At 43.5% G+C, this 15,617-nt stretch overlaps 1 protein-coding gene across 1 annotated transcript; it reads left to right on the top strand.

Moving 5' to 3' along the window:
- The first annotated feature begins 1,293 nt into the window (after window positions 1–1,293).
- On the top strand, window positions 1,294–15,581 carry notchl (notch receptor, like). Its single transcript, XM_056762039.1, has 11 exons — window positions 1,294–1,507; window positions 2,948–3,092; window positions 3,555–3,887; window positions 10,214–10,437; window positions 10,875–11,181; window positions 11,276–11,418; window positions 12,167–12,225; window positions 12,632–12,761; window positions 13,776–13,873; window positions 13,962–14,296; window positions 14,382–15,581. Exons 1-11 carry the CDS (start codon window positions 1,387–1,389, stop codon window positions 14,890–14,892), a joined length of 2,406 nt encoding a protein of 801 aa, XP_056618017.1. The 5' UTR covers window positions 1,294–1,386; the 3' UTR covers window positions 14,893–15,581.
- Window positions 15,582–15,617: the final 36 nt, after the last annotated feature.

The raw sequence follows: 15,617 nt of genomic DNA, 5'->3' as shown, positions 1-15,617 counted from the left end.
AGTAAAGAAGCGAAGGGAAATACCGTCAAGGCACAACTAATGAATATTAATTACGTAACGTGACGTACAGAAAATACTCAATACCTATTGGCTGAAATACAAGACGTTGGTGTCGTATGGCGAATGTAAAACTGTCATGAATAACAATTATGCATCGTGGCTTGAGCGTCAATGTGTACTGAGCAACGTCGATACCTATTGGCTGAAAGAAGACAGACGTTGGTGTCGTCTGGCGAATGGGAAAGTGTCATGAATAACAATTATGTATCGTGGCACTAGCGTAAATAAATAAATATCTTAAAATGTTGTGTACTTCTATGTAGACCTTTAATACATTGGATTAAAGCGATTGTGAAGTGCACATGATAATAAAAACATAACATTTTCACTATCGCAAAAGTCCTTGCTACAGTTTATTAGTCATTCTTTTATAAAATATCAATATAAAAAGATTGTATATCATGTGTTTGTAACGTTAAATATTTGTCAACAAATGTTTAAAAACGTACAATAAACAGAAGTATTTTTCATAACCCATGACGTGTTTTTGTTATTTTGTCCAACTCTCTTATTATACAATTTTTTGTTCAACCATTACGGGTATGCCAGCTATAGCCTATCTAGATATAAAGTATTTTAATATTAAAACCATGCAACAACTTTAACTATGCAACGTTTTAACATCATTGTGCCAAACCGTAATAAAACAAATAAAGCTGTCAAAGTTTTAATAATATTTTCTTATAATATTTTTTTTATACTTTATTTATTTTTAACAGTTTCTTATTCGAATTTGAGCCAAATGAGTCACTAGTTAACACAAGTCAATACGAAAAAAGACCTAAAATTGCGTTTTCAGTTTACTTCATAGGCATGTTACTTCTGCCACCCTAATGGTCTTCTAGATTTTTACCAAATACTGTTTTAGACATAACTTGATAAATTCCATATTTCACCAGGAAAAATTGCAAAGAGTAAAGGGAATTTAAACAGGAATATAAAAATTAGACACGTCTGGTCTGACCACGAGGAAGAGAATTTTTTTTTGTGTGGCATTGTTCAATTGTCTTGTCAAATTTCCTTCAACACAATTCATTTAGCAGTCTTGAATAGGTCAAACTCCTGCGATATTAATGACCTTTCATATTCCCACACACATTTTCTCCTATTCTTTTCCACACAGTGGCAGGAAGTCGTCCAGATATCCGCAGTGCTTCTGAAAAAGAATGAGGGACAAATTTGGGGAGGGAGCTTTTAAGGGTGTAGACATGAACGTTCACACGGGTCACAGAAAATCTCTGATAACGCTGCATCCATCGGGGAAACCAACCAACAAGAAACGGCCACGAATGAGAAGGCACCTGGTTGTGATTCATATTCAAGAGGATGGTGATGGTGTGTAACATCAAAAGAGGAGGAACAGACTTTCATTTATCCGAGTGGCCTATCATGCAGCTGACTGTGAGATTAACCTTCCTCATATGGTCCCTTGGCAGATTATCTCAAGGTGAGTCAACTTCACTTGCCTGTGCTCGAAGGAAATGCTTCAGATGATTGAAATAATAGATGGACATGGACTAATCATAACTCCTGGTGTTCTGAAGACCTATACTTGAAGGATTTTTTTTGCGATACATGACTTAGGCATCATACATAGAGGGTATATGGATTTAAACCCAAGCCACTGTTTGCATACCTTCAGCAGTGTGTTTAGCAGCATACTACTCTCCAAAGTGGTCTAAAAAAATATGACTATTTGAGAAAGCTTTAAAAAGATGTTTGGTTGCTTCGGTGAAAAGAAGGAAATGTGACGTTTTGTAAAAAACAAGTTTTTTTATAAAGCACATTTAGCTTTAGGTCTCACCGACCAAAGTGCTGTACAAAACATGTTATAGATGACACTGTATAACCATAGAATTATGGAATTTAACATTATAAAATGGAATCTTTAACATTCCCTCATTTTAAGTCATAATTTCAAAAATTTTCAAAGCTCTTGAAACTTCGTTCACAGTATTTTTGGTTTTCAATATTTTTTTTCCATTAAAATGTATTTATTTATCTACAAAAGCGCAGAATCTTTCATATTTCCTCATTTTGTCATAACTCTTTTATTTTTCAAAAGCCTTAAAACTTTGTTTGCAGGTTTAGGAAAGACCTGATTTCCAATGTTGATTCCCATTACGTTTTTACTCACAGTATATGGATTCCTTCCCAAAATTGAAAAATAACGTGAAACTAAAACATTTAGTAATCCGGACGGATCCTGTTTCATATTGTTTGTGGCCATTTTGTTCGGAATGGTGAAATGTTTTCATTCGCACACCTGCAAAACCCATTGTCTCACTTCATTGCATCTCTCGTTGCTACAATAAAGCCCTTCAACATTCATCCACTCCATTCTGCTCCATTTCCTGTTGCTGTTCATCTTTATGGCAACTTCCTGTTTATGTCATGGCCTTAGTATCCTGTTTCTCCTAGAAGGTCAAAGACCCGCCCCCAGCAGGCCAGAATAAAACTGGAAGCTCAAATTGAGCTTCAACACCATCAAATAACTGAAAGAAGTGAACTTAACATTGAAATTAAGTGGATACCCATGACTTTAAAATCATTAAGTGAACAACTGTGCCAAACTTCAGCAATACAACACCAATAGTCAGCATTACCTTTTGGACAAAACGTTTAATATGTTTAGTAACACATGTCTGCTTGATCATGATCAGATCTAATTTAACCCAAATGAATCCTGGATTTGAAGAAAGAGCAAAGGGTTGTGTTTGTGATGAAGTCTACTGCTGGTACAGAGAAACCGTTAAATATTTCAAGTCTGTGGGACTTTACGATCCACATAAGTTAAATTTTCTTCTCTAAATATAAGTTGAAAAGGGGTGAAATCTGACCAAATAATTTTTTGTTCTTGAGATCCTTATTGCTTTCTCTGAAAAAGCCTCTCCTAGTGATCCTTACGTCAGCTGCGCGGCAGGAAAAGCTTGCCAGGCCAAGTTTGCCAACGGAGCGTGTGACCAGGAATGCTCAAGTTCTGCGTGCTTGAGAGATGGATTTGACTGCCTCAAAGACAAAGGCACCTGCACGTAAGAGATGATCATAATACATACTACATACTAAATATGTGTATGTCAGAGTGTTTTTTTACAAAAACTGAATACACTCACTGTGTAACTTTTTGTCTTAGAAAATATATCTGTTTTTTATATTTCACTCCAATATAGAACTGAACGATGTTGTTGAAAACCTATATATGACTCTTTCTTCTCTGAAACACAAAAGAAGATATTTTGATCAATATTTCAGTGGTTTTGTGTCCACAAAATGAAAACCAATGGTGGGGTCAATATTTTTTAGTATCCAGCAATCTTTAAAACAACTTTTGTGTTCCGCAGAGGAAAAATGAGTGAAACAATAATGACAGAATTTAGATTTTTATCAAATTGCTGTAAAGGAATAATATTCACGGTGCATTTTTGCATGGTGCAGCATGTTCAGTATTGATTTTTTGGAGAACAAAAACAAAACAAGTTTTTTCTCTCATACAGTGCAGGTTATATTCAGTACTGCCGAGATCACTATGACAACAGCCACTGTGAGCAGGGTTGTAACACCGCCCCCTGTGGATGGGACGGTTCGGACTGCTACAGAAACCAGTACCCTATCTGGGCCAAAGGCAGCTTCATACTGCACACTAAAATTCCATTCCAGAAGGGCCATTTCCAAAACAGCTCTCTGTTATGGGCCGTAAGCACGGTGCTTCAGACCAGCGTCAAATTCAGAGGAATGGCACCGTTCCAAGTCACCAATGACCTTCTTACAATGGACACTCTACAGCTGGCTGACCTATACGCTCAACCTCCATCCTATGACAGTGATGGGTAGGTGATGTTATTTACTTGCCAGCCATCCTCTCTGACCTAAACCAAGCACCTTCAGTATTTAAAAACTCAAGTTTTTGTTTGTATTGGGTTTTTTTACTGATATTAATTGGAATAAACAATAAAAGTATGTGATTTTTTTTTAATTTAAAAACAGAATTATCTGTTTTTGCAAATTAACTCCTCATTGGTTAACCCAAAAGTGTCATGATGCGAAGGTTTCTTGGTCTTGTGGCAGAATCATGGCAGGATCTCTTGTTTTATGTGGAGAGAGAAATTTTGACCCAATTGGCGTTCCATATGCTCTCTCCGGTCTCGTCTTTGTTACAGCCCTCTTGTCTTCCTTGTTAGTGATTGTTAATGATTTCATGCCCCGCACCTGTCCCCTCTTGATTTGCTCCATTTTAAAAGCCCTCCTGTCTATTGTCCTGTGCTCATTTGTTGTGCTTGTACCCCTGTGCTTCTAAACCCCATCGTGGGTCTTTGTTTTATGTTAATATATCCTCTTTGTTAACCCCTCACCGCTGCTGCCTGCAATTGGGCTCTTCTCTCTACGATGCATGACAGAACGAACGAGCCTTACTGAACCCAGCAGGCAGCCATGGACTGCGCAATGACTCCCCAGTGGCCTTGCACCTCTAACCCACGAGTGGTGGAAGGTGATCTCAAATACACGCAGGTGGTGGCCGGTTCCCGGCCCAGTGCCTTTGTCCTCTGCGGGTCTATGCTAGGGGAGGTCGAGGCCAGGAGGGCCTTCATCCCCGACGTGTTAGTTTGTGCCTACATGTTGGCTGGGATGGACGACCCCCCATCTTTTCAGAAGAGGGAGGAGTTGGTCTATCAGCCTTTCCCACAGCTGGTGGAACGATTGCAGCGTCGACCAGACTCCTCTCGTTCCGGTCTGGTGTCCATCCCGGAGGACTGTGTTGTGGGCACCCTCACCTTGGGGAACTCATTACCATCTGCCTCACCCCCTGCAGTATCTCCACCACCAGCCGGCCTTTGTGGAAAGAGAGGGAGGAGAGAATCCTGGGGGTCATCGTCGGAGGCTTCCAACTCCTAGCCAGCCGCGCCTTTCACCTCATTTCTTCAGCCAACCACCAATCTGATGGCTCGGCTCAAGAAAAAGATGCAACAGAGATCAGCGCCGGGTCCGTCCCACCCAGTGCAGCCAACGTCCCAGCCAGTGCAGCGCGGCGCCCAAGCAGGTCTCCCAGCCGCTGCAGCCGACGACCCGTTCACCCGATTTCATGCCCGCACCTGCCACCTCTTGATTTGCTCCCATTTTAAAAGCCCTCCTGTCTATTGTCCCGTGCTCGTTCGTTGTGCTTGTACCTCTGTGCTTCTGTGCATGTTTCGCTTGTCCACTTTGGATAATGGTTCATATATCACTGTGGATTTTCCAAGTCAAGTCTAGTAAGTGTTTAGTATAGTTTATGACAAGTGTTGTGTAGTCTAGTGTTGTTTAGTCTAGTGTTGTTTAGTCTAGTGTTAGTTAGTCTACGTCCTGTCTGCTTATCCTTTCACACTGTTTTCATGTTTAAACCCCATCGTGGATCTTTGTTTTATGTTAATAAATCCTCTTTGTTAACCCTTCACCGCTGCTGCCTGCAATTTGGTTCTTCTCTCTACATGATTCGAGACACAAAAGAAACTTATTCGAGTGTGCTATTAGTATACTTTTAAATTAATATTTAGTTGGCTACTTGACCAAAAGACTAAACACAAATACAAGAAGTTGGTATAGAATACTTTATTATACGAATATCTTCACCAAAAGCCACTCAGACTTAAATTTAATCTTAAGTAAACATCCCAATGAAATCTTTTTGAATTTAGGTTTCTTGCACTGAATCTTTTGATGGAGACATAGGCTGCATCCAAATACCACCACTTGCGGTCTTGGCCGCTTGAGAGCACATGCACGTGACAGGAAGGAAGAGCGCAAGTGTGTCCAATGTCTTAAAAATGGCAAAGGGCAGTGAGCTTAACGCACACTAAACCCACACTAGCTTGAATACCGCTTCAGAGTTGTATCCCATCATGCATCATGTTCTGGATATGAATCATGATTTGACTACATAGTTCGAAATTACATATCATTTCATAATAAAATGTAGTGTTACATATTTTATTGGTGACAACTCCAGAGTTATGTATTTTGTAAAACTGTTTTTTCTCATAATTAAAAACACCACATTAATTAACGTTTAAATGTATGCACTTGCTAAGTGTGTCCCATCGGGTTAGAAATACCACATGCTCACTTGGGATCTTCACGCCCACTAGAACACTAGGGCCATAAACAGGAAATATGTCATGAAAGTAGCAAAGTGGTCAAGTGCAAAGACCGTAAGTGGGGGAATTTGGACAGAGACATATTTAAAAGTATAATGAAGTATTCCATATACTCGGCTGGTTAAATACTCTGTATCTCCGCAGGAGAAAAAGTGCACTATAATTGTCATGATTCCACTATCATGCCATGTTTATTTCTTGTTGTTTGAGTGGAATCATGGCATAACCTATGGTTTTGTGTGAGATTGAGTGATCTTTCTCGTGTCTCATCATTGTTCCCTACATCTCGTCCCTCGTCAGCCTCTCCTTAGTGCCAATCCCCAGCACCTGTTGCTCGTTAACGATCCTTTGTCTGTCTCCCCTATAAAGAGTCCTCATATTTCATTGTCCTGTGCTCGTGCATTGTACCTGTACCTGTTTGTGATACCTGGTCCTCGTCTGAGCTGTTCCCCATACTTTGTCTTATGCTGTTGTTCCCTTCGTATTTAGTAAGTTCAGTTTTTGTAGTGTTTATATCAAGTGTTTGTTTTCTTAGTTAAGTTAGTCAGTGTCCTTGTTTATCGTTAAAGTTATATATATATCACTGTCCTGTTTTACCCCATCGTGGGTTTTTTGTTTGATTTATTGTTAATAAATATCTTTGTTAACACCTTCATCCGCCTTGTCTCTGCCTGCACTTGGGTTCTCACGCCATGTCTCACCTGGAGAGTCATGACAGAATGCACGAGCCATACAGAACCCAGCAGGCAGCCAAGGTGAACTGCTTGCGGTCCCGCCAGGCACGCCACCTCTGCGGTATCCGCCAAGGAGATGGTGATCTGGGGACCTACGTAGAGAGGTTCCTGGATGCCGCAGAGGAGGTGGTCTTTGGGGAGGCGGAGCTAGCGGTGTTGTTCAGCCGCGGCCTCAGGGATCCTCTGTCGCCGGCGGAGATGAGGATGCTGAGACCGCTGGACTTCGATGTCGTGTGGCGGTATGCCACGAACAGGTCCGAGTCCAGGGTCCCAGTACAATCCTGCTATCCATCTCCGCTGGCTGCTATTCCAGAGGGTCGTACCCTGCAGGTCGGGGTTGTGGGCATCACCGTGCCCTCCGTCTCAACCGCATCAGCTTCACCACCACCGACTGGTCTCCGTGGCAAGCGGGGGAGGAGAACTTCCTCAGGGTCTTCCTCTGAGGCCTCCAACCCGGAACCGGCTTTGCCCTTTACCTCCTTCCTTCAGCCGACCACCAGACGGGTGGCTCGGCTGAAAAAGAAGAGACAGCGGAGGTCAGCCGGGAACCAGGGGGTCCCGAGTCCTGTGGTCCCGAGTCCTGTGGTCCCGAGTCCTGTGGTCCCGAGTCCTGTGGTCCCGAGTCCTGTGGTCCCGAGTCCTGTGGTCCCGAGTCCTGTGGTCCCGAGTCCTGTGGTCCCGAGTCCTGTGGTCCCGAGTCCTGTGGTCCCGAGTCCTGTGGTCCCGAGTCCTGTGGTCCCGAGTCCTGTGGTCCCGAGTCCTGTGGTCCCGAGTCCTGTGGTCCCGAGTCCTGTGGTCCCGAGTCCGGTGGTCCCGAGTCCGGTGGTCCCGAGTCCGGTGGTCCCGAGTCCGGTGGTCCCGAGTCCGGTGGTCCCGAGTCCGGTGGTCCCGAGTCCGGTGGTCCCGAGTCCGGTGGTCCCGAGTCCGGTGGTCCCGAGTCCGGTGGTCCCGAGTCCTGTGGTCCCGAGTCCGGTGGTGTCAAACCCCAAATATTTTTTGGGGGGGTGCTGTGGGAAGGTGACGGTCCGTCCGGCACCGAGCCCGGCCCAGCAGCCGCCAGAGGTCGCTGCCCAGCCGCCGTCAAGTCGTGCTGCCCGGCCGCCGTCAAGTCGTGCTGCCCGGCCGCCGTCAAGTCGTGCTGCCCGGCCGCCGTCAAGTCGTGCTGCCCGGCCGCCGTCAAGTCGTGCTGCCCGGCCGCCGTCAAGTCGTGCTGCCCGGCCGCCGTCAAGTCGTGCTGCCCGGCCGCCGTCAAGTCGTGCTGCCCGGCCGCCGTCAAGTCGTGCTGCCCGGCCGCCGTCAAGTCGTGCTGCCCGGCCGCCGTCAAGTCGTGCTGCCCGGCCGCCGTCAAGTCGTGCTGCCCGGCCGCCGTCAAGTCGTGCTGCCCGGCCGCCGTCAAGTCGTGCTGCCCGGCCGCCGTCAAGTCGTGCTGCCCGGCCGCCGTCAAGTCGTGCTGCCCGGCCGCCGTCAAGTCGTGCTGCCCGGCCGCCGTCAAGTCGTGCTGCCCGGCCGCCGTCAAGTCGTGCTGCCCGGCCGCCGTCAAGTCGTGCTGCCCGGCCGCCGTCAAGTCGTGCTGCCCGGCCGCCGTCAAGTCGTGCTGCCCGGCCGCCGTCAAGTCGTGCTGCCCGGCCGCCGTCAAGTCGTGCTGCCCGGCCGCCGTCAAGTCGTGCTGCCCGGCCGCCGTCAAGTCGTGCTGCCCGGCCGCCGTCAAGTCGTGCTGCCCGGCCGCCGTCAAGTCGTGCTGCCCGGCCGCCGTCAAGTCGTGCTGCCCGGCCGCCGTCAAGTCGTGCTGCCCGGCCGCCGTCAAGTCGTGCTGCCCGGCCGCCGTCAAGTCGTGCTGCCCGGCCGCCGTCAAGTCGTGCTGCCCGGCCGCCGTCAAGTCGTGCTGCCCGGCCGCCGTCAAGTCGTGCTGCCCGGCCGCCGTCAAGTCGTGCTGCCCGGCCGCCGTCAAGTCGTGCTGCCCGGCCGCCGTCAAGTCGTGCTGCCCGGCCGCCGTCAAGTCGTGCTGCCCGGCCGCCGTCAAGTCGTGCTGCCCAGCCGCCGTCAAGTCGTGCTGCCCAGCCGATCTTCCAACCCTGGTCCAGCCCGGCATCCCAGCCGTGGTCCAGCCCTACAGTCCTGCAGGGGACTAGGACAGTTCCCCCCAGGACTACCCCTGTCAAGCCTCCTGGGGCTCCGCGCCCTGGCGCGTCCCCAAGGGCTGGTACATCCCCACCCAGCCCTACCCCTTCTGGACTTCCCACGTTTCCTTGTCTGTCCCCACCCCCCCTCCCTTGTTTGTTATTTCTGTTGTCTCACCCCAACCCATTTGTGATTATGTCGTGTATGCCTCTTGTCATGTTCACCTTGTCTGTCTGGTTTTTGTCTGTTTCCCAGTCAGTCTTGTCTCGTTAGTGACCCCTTGATGAACACCTGGAGGTGCTCATTAAAGGGGGGGCTTATGTCATGATTCCACTATCATGCCATGTTTATTTCTTGTTGTTTGAGTGGAATCATGGCATAACCTATGGTTTTGTGTGAGATTGAGTGATCTTTCTCGTGTCTCGTCATTGTTCCCTACATCTCGTCCCTCGTCAGCCTCTCCTTAGTGCCAATCCCCAGCACCTGTTGCTCGTTAACGATCCTTTGTCTGTCTCCCCTATAAAGAGTCCTCATGTTTCATTGTCCTGTGCTCGTGCATTGTACCTGTACCTGTTTGTGATACCTGGTCCTCGTCTGAGCTGTTCCCCATACTCTGTCTCATGCTGTTGTTCCCTTCGTATTTAGTAAGTTCAGTTTTTGTAGTGTTTATATCAAGTGTTTGTTTTCTTAGTTAAGTTAGTCAGTGTCCTTGTTTATCGTTAAAGTTGTATATATATCACTGTCCTGTTTTACCCCATCGTGGGTTTTTTGTTGATTTATTGTTAATAAATATCTTTGTTAACACCTTCATCTGCCTTGTCTCTGCCTGCACTTGGGTTCTCACGCCATGTCTCACCTGGAGAGTCATGACAATAATAAACTACAGTTCACAAGTGCTCTATTTCAATGCAAATTTGTACTTAATGTTTACTAAAAATATAACCCTTTTACCTGGGTAATAAATCTCCATGTTCAAGATTTTATTGTAACAACATGTAATGGAAATATACATATAGTACACTGGCGAAATCCTTTTAATTTCACTTAAAGAAAAGTACTCTTGCCGTATTAAGACTACTAAACTTAAAAGTAATTCAAATGGAAAGCAGCTGTAATGCAGGTATAACCTATTTCAAGCATCTGTGTATCTGCTGACTCCATCTATCTGTTCCGCAGGTCAGTGTTATTCCTGCAGTTGGATAACAGGCCTTGTTCCCGTCTTCCCTCCACCTGTTTCCAATATGCTATTGAGGCTGCAAACTTCCTGAGTGCCATAATGACACAGAACCATCCGCTATTTCCCATGATCCCTGAGATCCAGGCGACTGTAATCAGCGTGAGAGGGGTGGATGAGGATATCGGAACCAGAGAGGAGGTGAAACTGCCAGAGGAACGCAATGGTGTGTTTTATCATCTTTTGCACATTTGGACACTTGCATGTATGTTAGTAACGTGTTAAATAAAATCAGCATTTATTTGAAAGATAGCACACTTGCACAGCACAAGAATGTATGTAAAGGGTTAAAGAAATACTGAATTTCAGGCCTGTCATGTTTGAGGGAATAGTTCACCGAAATATAAAGAATCTGACATCATTTATTCACCCTCATGTTATTCAAAACCTGTGTTTAACTCTTTTCTTCCATGGAACACAAAAGAAGATATTTTGAGAAATGTCTCTATGGTTTTGTGTTCATGTAATGGAAGTCAACGTTGTTCAATGTGGTTTAGTTACCAACATTCTCCAAAATATCTTCTTTTGTGCTTTGCAGACGAAAGGTAAGGAATATATATGGTAAAAACATTATTTAGATATGTGTTCTTTATGTTTGTAAAGCCTCTCCATCCTGGATGTGGCCGGTGGTTGCTGTGGTGACCGGACTCGTGGTGGCGGTGGCCGTGATTATAGCCGTGATATTCCTTTGGTTAAAGAGAAGACGTCACAGGCGAGAGGATGGAGAACGTGTGCGACACAGGTCCACAGTGACAGACAGCAACAACGCCGGCAAGGCCTGGACTCGACGTGCTGACCAGCAGGAGAAAAGAGGGAGAAGAGAAAAGGACAGTCTGAAGAAAAAGAAGAAAGGAAATGATTTGGGGAAAAGCCGTAAGGAGCCAGTCGGCGAGGATTCTATTCGCATGCGGTGAGCTTTAATAAAACAGCTTGAGTTGAGAAAAGAATTTGGGTGAGGAAACGGTTTTATTTGACCGTTTCCTGTTTTCTCATTTTAATTTTAGACCCCTTAGGAAGGAACTTGACATTGGAAGTGACACTGACATGACCCAGAGCTCAATGGAAGACATCAACAAGACGATCTGTGACCACAGATCACCAGACCAAAAACATTTCCAGGTCAACCATCAGCAACCAAGAATGCTGGGTGAGATCTCAACTGCATCCCAAGTATACGATATGCCAATGACAGAAAAAAATAGTTTAAGGAACATATAAATTCATGCAAAAAGATGAAAGGAAATCATTTACTTAACCACATGCTGTTTTAATCTGTGAACATGAAAAGAGACTTAGATAATAATAAGACAGTGTGGCAGTTTGTGACATTATAAATTTGAACTGCTATTGACTTATACAAGTCACTGTAAAAAAACAATCATTTTACTTTTTAAAAATTAAAAAAAAAAATACAGATTTTTTCATGTATAATGTTTAAAACAAATTTAACAGAATATTAAAGTTTTTTAAAAGATTTTCATTTAGACTGAAAATTAAAAACATGAAAAACATTTGATTTTAGGTGAATTAAAGAATTTCTTTACAGTTTTTATTGCATTTTAAACAAGGACTAAAGTCGAAGGAACCATCACAAATACCTTCTTTCTCATATAGCCTTACCAAAAAGTATACTTTAAGTACATTTTGTCAAGTATAATTTAGGTTATAATCAAGTTCATTGTAGATATACTTTATGTAGTGAATACTAGTTCTAGTAAACTCGTAAGTGACTATTTCAATACTACTTGAGACTAAATTGGTCAACTTTTTCGTTTAGAAGAAAAATACTTTTCTGAAAAGTACTTGAAGTATTCTAATCTATCTTTTTATTTCGGTTAGACCAGGTACCATCACACTGTTCTTTACCTCTTGTAACAATTTCTATCCATATGTAGCTCCCCCTAGAGGATGGGAAAGAAACTCAATTCAGCCACCTCCAAGACCACCAAGAAATGTTAGTTCTTTTTCCAATGTCCCTCTTTTTAATATTCAGTCATTATTTTCCCTAAAAAGTTGTAATGTTGACAATATAGGTGTATATTTAAAACCACCTAAACTATATGAAGCTGCATGTGAAACATCATAATTTCACAGACAGCAAAGATAGTTTAATAATTTAGATAGAAAATTTGAAAAATATATTTTGTATTAATGTTGAGATAACCAACTTAACATTGATTCAACAATAAAACATTGATCTTGCAACTGATCTTTACAAGCATGCACAGTGTATTGTCATGCATTTGATCAAAGAATTATTTGGCATTAATCTGTATATCTTGAAGTTCATCACTTTGGATGAATGCGTGTTCCAAATGCATAAATGTAAATGATTTGTTACCTCTGTTGTGATGTGTCAGACGGCTCCAGTGCAGTGGTGCGGACCGGATGGCTCTGTCGTGTTGATCCGAGCTGTCAGGAGTGGTCTTGACCGAGTGGTTCTGGAGCTCCTCAGAGCCGGAGTGCCAGTCAACAACACTGATCACACGGGTGAGAGTCTTATTCAGCCCTGGTCTTCAAAATTGAATAAATCCAGTGCTTCTCAAACGTTACACTATGAGGAAGCCCTGGTGTAGGTTGAATCCCTTTTTGAGCCCCGAAATCCATGACAAAACAATCAAATGTCATTAAACCAAAACAATATTTCACACTTTATTATTATGAATTATAAGAATAAATGATATTGGTTGGTAAAGCAAAAAATAATGACACAACACAATCTCAAAAAATTTAATAAGAAAAATCAAAAAAATATTTTATACACTATATTATTGTTACTATACAATTATGTATTCTTACTAATAATAATTATACTTATTATGCGGTTATTATTATGATAAAAACAAAAATCAAATTATATTGGTTGGTAGCTGTATTTCTATTCTGTTTCATTACACAGAATTATCAGGAATTATACATTTTATAAAATGAGATAAAGACCAATTTGAGAACCACTGACTTAAAGGATTAGTTTATCCAGAACTTCATTATTTCATTTTTGGATGAACTATCCCATAAAGCATGCACAATCGCTCATCTGGTCCTCCAGAAACATGCGTTGCTTCATTTAAAGACCTGTTTATTCATGTGTCCAGAGGACCGGAGCGGCTTTAAGACATTTTGGTTTCTTCTGCAGTTGGGGAGTAATGTGTCTCTTCTTGTCACCTTTTCTGTTCTTCTGAAACTCCCCACTGCTCTCTCTCACCTCACTTCAGCCCCCCTTATAAACACATCCGATTCAGAACAGAGTTAAAGTACTTCAGCACACATAGAGAGAATGTTATTAACCCTCCACGCTTCTGTTTTACTTTCATCAATGTCATAGTTTCATGATCATACTGTAATCCATTTGTTTTCCTATGGTGTCGACTAAATCCATCGGCTTCACTCGCTTCTATCGGACCCCTCCACACACGTCACGCTGTTTCCCGATCACTCTTTTAACTATGTGTGGTCAACACCTTCTCGCGCTTTCTTTTTTTCTCTCGTATTCTCTTCATTCAGGGAGATCTGCCCTCCACTGGGCATGTTCAGTAAATCACCTGCCGTTGACCCGGACTCTCGTACGCTACGGCGCAGCTGTGGACTTGCAAGATCATAAGGTACATAATGGACATTCTTTGGTATACAGTTATATTCCACATCAAAAATTAAGCAATGATCATCATCCAACATGTTATTTTCTAATAGGGCGAAACAGCATTGTTTCTCTCGGCCCTCCACGGTTGCTACGATACGGCACGATTCCTGCTCCTCAATGGGGCCAATCAGGAGCTGTTGGATTGCAAAGGGCGGCGTCCGCTGGATGTGGCTCGAGAGGGATTACATCATCAGGTCCTCGAGCTTCTTCTGGCTCACAGAGTTCAAAGGGGGCCGGTTCCTCTAGATCCAAACACTGAGGTGCTCTGGGACGATCGCACCTACGTGTATTCGCCGTGGGTAGCGTCGCCTACATGTCTTCCTGGAAGGAGCGCCTCTTTTTCAGGGGTCATAGGTCACCGGGGGATGTCTACGCCTCCACCCGAGTAAGTCATACTTCGTTAAATGCATACTAAACTAAATGTACGGTACGGACAATGTGAAAAATTTCATTTCGTTTTTTTCCCACAGTGATTGGCAGATGAGCCGAGCAGAGTGCACTTCACCTCAGAACTGGCGTCCTCCTCCCAACCAATCAGCAACAGCTTTGGTCAGCCCTAGGATTCTCGGTCGTCCATCTCGGCCAATCAGTACTCTCCAGGAAGTGACATCAGAGGACGAAGAAAGGGATATAACCCAGGAAGTCATACGAGCAGCGACACCTCACTTCCTGTATCCTCAACCCGCGCCCAGACAACGCTCCTTCTCTTGTACCCAGCATGCACTGAACCGCCGCTGCAGCGTCAACCAACCAGAGCTGTACACTGTCACCCCGGTACAGAAAACCAATGAGCACGTTGAAATCGTGATCGTGCCCCAATCAAAAGAAGCATCCCACCAATCAGAAAATAAAACAGCAGGAAACATCCCAAGTTCAGCTCAGACAGAACCTGTGACAGACAACTCAAGGAACTCCAATTACAAAATCCAGAATGAGAGAATCAATAATGAGCCAAACATTTCCATACAAACTACTATGTGAGAGAAAAAGAGAAAACTGTATAAACATTGGTTACATGACCTGTTGTTTACAATGTTTCATGTAAATTATTATTGAGTAAACACCAAGATCACATTTCACTTCTTAAACTAATTGCTTAACATTTTTACAAAATTGCCATTTTGATGTTTTTAATATAATTACCACATTTTATTCTCTCTGAAATTCCCTTTACTGTAGTGCACCTAGACAGGTTTTAATTGTGATATTTAAATGTTGTATTAAACAAATGATCACAACGCATGTTACCACAATACACTATTGCAATACAATAATGAGAAGTAAATATGTATAAAGGGGAAAGTTCATCTAAAAAGAAAAATTGTCATTTTTTGCTCGCCCTTGAATGTCATTTATAACATGACTCTATCTTCTGAGGAACACAAAAGAGGATGTAAATGCAAGATATTTTGAGAAATGTCTTTGTGGTTTTGTGTTCATACAATAGAAGTCAATGGGGTTTTATTGTTTTTGGCAACTGATATTGTTCAAAATATCTTCTTTTGTTTTCGGCCAATTCAGGTAAATATAAAGAATTAAAATAATAAAAAAATTTAGGTCAAATAACCTAGGAAAAAAATCACAATGCAATGAAAATATGTTTGCGTGGGATGTCCCAGCTAGGTAATTAGTTTGATGTACCATGGGTGCATCATATTTGTATGATTCTTTTATTTTTAAACAATACGACCTTTGCAGCTCTCAGT

This window comes from Triplophysa dalaica, chromosome 12 (genome assembly GCF_015846415.1).
Source record: "Triplophysa dalaica isolate WHDGS20190420 chromosome 12, ASM1584641v1, whole genome shotgun sequence".
NCBI lineage: Eukaryota > Metazoa > Chordata > Actinopteri > Cypriniformes > Nemacheilidae > Triplophysa > Triplophysa dalaica.
The sequence above is the reverse complement of the archived record's forward strand: the minus strand, read 5'-3'. Positions and strand labels throughout refer to the sequence as shown.